This window comes from Humulus lupulus, chromosome 1 (genome assembly GCF_963169125.1).
Source record: "Humulus lupulus chromosome 1, drHumLupu1.1, whole genome shotgun sequence".
Taxonomy (NCBI): domain Eukaryota; kingdom Viridiplantae; phylum Streptophyta; class Magnoliopsida; order Rosales; family Cannabaceae; genus Humulus; species Humulus lupulus.
The window spans coordinates 3,589,443-3,593,779 of NC_084793.1; the positions used below are offsets into that span (position 1 = coordinate 3,589,443).

The following is a 4,337-nucleotide window of genomic DNA, read 5'->3' on the forward strand; positions in this document are numbered from 1 at the left end:
TGTCTCACCAATAATGTTAAGACACTAGGGCAATGACACACCCCGTTTTCTTTCTTTCTTTCTTATTTTTATATTAATATTTTATAAATTTATATATATTATTTGTGATATAAATTTAGTTAATTAGTTAATGTTAAACCACATGTAATTATTATTTTTAATAAATATTTAAATACATCATAATTAAATATTTATATATATTTTTTAATTTTAATCAAACTTTATAATAAATACTTATAAGAAAATAAAAGATCATGCAAATTGATTAATGAAACATCTAACAAAATACAATAAAAACAAGCCAAACTTTATTGGATATAATAATTATTTTGATTTAGTAAAATAATATACATTTATGGTGTTGTAGATATTTATGCTAAAGATAATGTGTTTTTTCTTTTCTTTTTTTCTTTTGAAAAGAAAGATTACGTGTTCAATCTCTATCTGACACCTAAATTGATGGGACCAGATATTTATTTATTGGGCTGGACTTGTGAACATAAAAGTGGCCATTATGCCATGCTGGAGAACAAAGGAGGTGCCGAACATTACTTAATATATGATTGTAATTTAAAATTGAGTTCTACATATGTTTAATTTTAAATAATTTAATTGTACAAAAATCGATTGTAATTAAATTATAATCATTATAATATTGAGAATGGTTGTCCAAATTTAATAAATATTATTGTATCGCTAACATAGGAGAATATTGGGTACCATAGAATATTTTATTATAACATTATTCAAAGACAGTGAGTTCCATAACATTGGCAGGTGGATCACCCAAAATATTCATAATTTATTATACATTAGTTTTATTCAATAAAAGAACTGCTTTAAAGACACTCATAAAGATGTGATGGAAGCCGAGGACTAAGGAGTAGATTGAGTGAAGTAAGCTTAGGCAAGCCAATGCCCAATCCTTCACGCATATCCACTGGCAAGTCGTCCTTGGTTTTCATGTCAAACCCTTGAACCAACCGAGCCAGCACCAGCTGCACCACCACCAAACCCAGTCCCATGCCGGGGCACGATCTTCGACCCGAGCTGAAAGGGATGAATTCGAAATATTGATCTCGGTAACTCATATCCGCATTCGTCGTCATGAACCTTTCCGGTCGAAACTCCAAAGGGTCGCTCCACATGCGCGGGTCCCGCTGCAACTTCCATGTGTTGATGATCAAACGGGTACCCGCCGGAACATGGTGGCCTCCGACGTAACAATCTTCGGTGGCCTCACGTGGTGTAACTGGGCCTGGTGGGTACAAACGAAGAGTTTCTTTGACAATGGCTTGGAGGAATTTGAGGTAGTTGATGTCTGATTCTTGAACCCATCTCTCTTTTCCTACATGGCTGTCTAACTCTTCTTGGGCAGTCTTCAGCACACTTGGGTTGTTCAATAGTAAGGAGATGATCCATGTTAGTGTAACTGATATGCCTTGTGTCCCCGTTAGGATTAAAATCTATCCAAAAAAAAGAAGAATGTTCAATGCGCGGTATAGTATAATTATTATTAGTAATATAAAGTACGAAACATACCAAGGCCGTGGCTTTGATGATAGTATCACGACTATAACCAGGCATGGTCATGGCACCGTCCTCGGCAAGGAGGGTCGACGACAACATCATGTCCATGATGTCTCTCTCGCCAGTGGAACTGCTGTCATCTGATCTAGCTCGACCATGTTCCTCGAGCCAGTTCGTTAACACCACATCAAATTCCTTAAAAGTCCGTTTCATGGAGCTCAAGTGGCCACCAATGTCCAAACATTTGAGCCATGAAATAGCATCAGACCACACGAAAACACCACTCAAATACGAAGCATCTTTCAACGCATTCCTAAAACGACACGCTTCGCTGGTTTCTTCGCCGTAAGCGCTCGCGGAAAAGCGCTTTGTAGCTATCAGCCTAACGGTGAGATTTAAGGCAAACTGCTCGAAACACTCGCTGAGAGGCACCTGGTCACCATGATCGTGAGTTGGAAAATAGAACAAGCTGTTGATAAACGAGTCAACCTCCGAGACTAGCACGTATTGTAGCGATGTTAGCTTATGGGTCGAGAGAAGGTGAAGGTCTACGAACTTTCGAATTTCACGCCAGTATTGGCCGTAAGGTGAAAGAGCAAAAGAAGCACTGTCGTACGCTAAGTACTTCCCCATTGCTAAGCTTGGTCGGTTTGCCAAAGCTCGGTCGTTTGTGGTGAAGCAGTCCTTGACCAGTTCCCAACTACTCAGCGCCATGACTTGGTGTTGGCCGATCCGGAGTGAGTATATCGGACCGTGTTTGTCTGCCATGGCTCCAAGTATTCGAGCTACTGGGGCTTGACCCCTCAGAAGATGGAGGTGACCTATGATTGGCAGTGCCCCTGATGGTCCAGGGACACCAATATTAGCACCATTTTTACTGTTCTTTCTCTTAGAAATATGATTAACTAGAAAACTTAAGAGAGACACGAAGACGAAAGCTTGGAAAAGAGAAGAGAAATCCATGGTGGTTTGATTTCAAAGGCCAAGTATGGATATTGAGAATCACCACGGTGCGTACTCTGTACATGTATATATATTTAAATGAATTTTTAATATTATTTAGAAAAAAATGTTTCAAAATTAATAAATATATATACACGTTTTAATAATTTTATTTATAAAATTTATTAATTTATAAATTTTAAATAAATAACAGTATGTCACACGTGGTTGCAGGGTTGACCCTTATTATGAGTGTTAAGTTTAGAATTATTAACACTTTCTTCTCTGTCTATTCAATGTGGTAGTGATCTGCCACTCTCTTCAATCACGGGCTCATTGCATTTAAAATATATATGCGCGAAATTCTTTTACACGGTCTTATAAGTCTTATTGTGGAACTTTCAAAGTTTCTCGATATGAATAGTTTTCGAAGCGATTTTTTTTATGATTGTGTATGTTATAGTTATTTAGAACATTCTACATATTTTCATAAACTTCTGAATAGTTTACAGTACCGAAAACTAGGTTCAAACATATTGTTTTCCACGCGCATAAAAAAAATTAGTCACGCGTGTAACAACATGTTGGAACCTAATTTTCGGTACTATAAACTATTTAGAATTTTCTAAAAATCATGTCGATGCTCTAAATAACTACAATATACACAGTAACAAAAAAAATCACACCGAAAACTGTTCAAAGGTCGAGAACACTGAGAGCCCCACCGGTAGAGCTTAAAGTAAAATTCCTATAGAAAAATTGTTATATATATATATGTTTATCCATAAATTAGTTGTTGATGGCGTGGCAAAGATTTCCGACACGTGGCAGACACGTAGCAGAGATACGACTCGCCTATTGACCAGCATTATTTCCACACAAAAAGATCAAGTTTTATATACGACCAACTTGGTCATATATTTCGTTCATTTATGTAAAGATCTGTACAGTTGTGATGATATCCGAGAATATCTCTTCATTATGACCTGCAAATCCGATCATTAATGATAGATATTATTTCCTAATTCATGTAACCCTTCCTGAGCCTATAAATACACAAGAAATAGCTCAAGGAAGGGGATCGATCTTTTTCTTCAAGAATTATATTACTATTATCCATCATTGTATTTCTCTCTTCTTCTAAGGTCCGTGAAACTCAGGAACCCTAGTTCTTTGATCACACATTGGGAGCTCAATATTATTAATAGTATCAAGTGGACGTAGGCCATTACCAATCACTGGGGCCGAACCACTATAAATCTCTATGTTCTTTATCTTTCCATTAGATCATTTTTTTCAAGCTCTTTGTTACTTCCTTGTCGTTTTCTAGACTCCGTGTCGTTGACCAAAATCAGGGTAAACATTCTGGTGCTTTCATTGAGAGACTTGAATCCGAGAAAATCTAATGGCGAAGACTACCAAGAAAACTAGACAGGCTGCTGCTGCACCATCCCAGCCTCCTCCCCCAAATATGGCTGAAGACAAACCTCATTTGGAGTTCGATGAGGAGGAAGTGGACTCTGAGGCCCTGAAGACAACACTGGGGTGTTGCAAGATGAGTTGGCTGCTCTGAGGGCCAATCAGGAGAGTACCGCCGAGATAATGGCATCACAGCAGAGGGAGATAGAGTGCCAGCGCCAAGAGCTGAGCGAGAGACAGGCGGAGATGGACCGTCGTCAGAGGGATGCCATGGCAGCCCTTGAAGCAACCTTCCAGTTGGCTAGGAATCAGGCTGCACCTGCCTCGTAGCCTGATCAACCCCCAAGTGGGCCACCTTAAAGATGACCCAATCCTAGCCTTCCGCTCCAGCCAACAAGCCCTCAACGGCCGGAGCATTTGCACACTCTAGTGATTGAGTTACTCTT

At 38.7% G+C, this 4,337-nt stretch overlaps 1 protein-coding gene across 1 annotated transcript; it reads right to left on the minus strand.

The window, feature by feature from the left end:
• Window positions 1-786: 786 nt before the first annotated feature.
• Window positions 787-2,493, minus strand: LOC133812981 (dimethylnonatriene synthase-like). The gene is made up of 2 exons (XM_062246834.1): window positions 1,543-2,493; window positions 787-1,466 (listed from the first exon to the last, which is right to left on the minus strand). The coding sequence occupies exons 1-2, from the start codon at window positions 2,491-2,493 to the stop codon at window positions 840-842; spliced, it is 1,578 nt and encodes a 525-aa protein (XP_062102818.1). The 3' UTR covers window positions 787-839.
• Window positions 2,494-4,337: the final 1,844 nt, after the last annotated feature.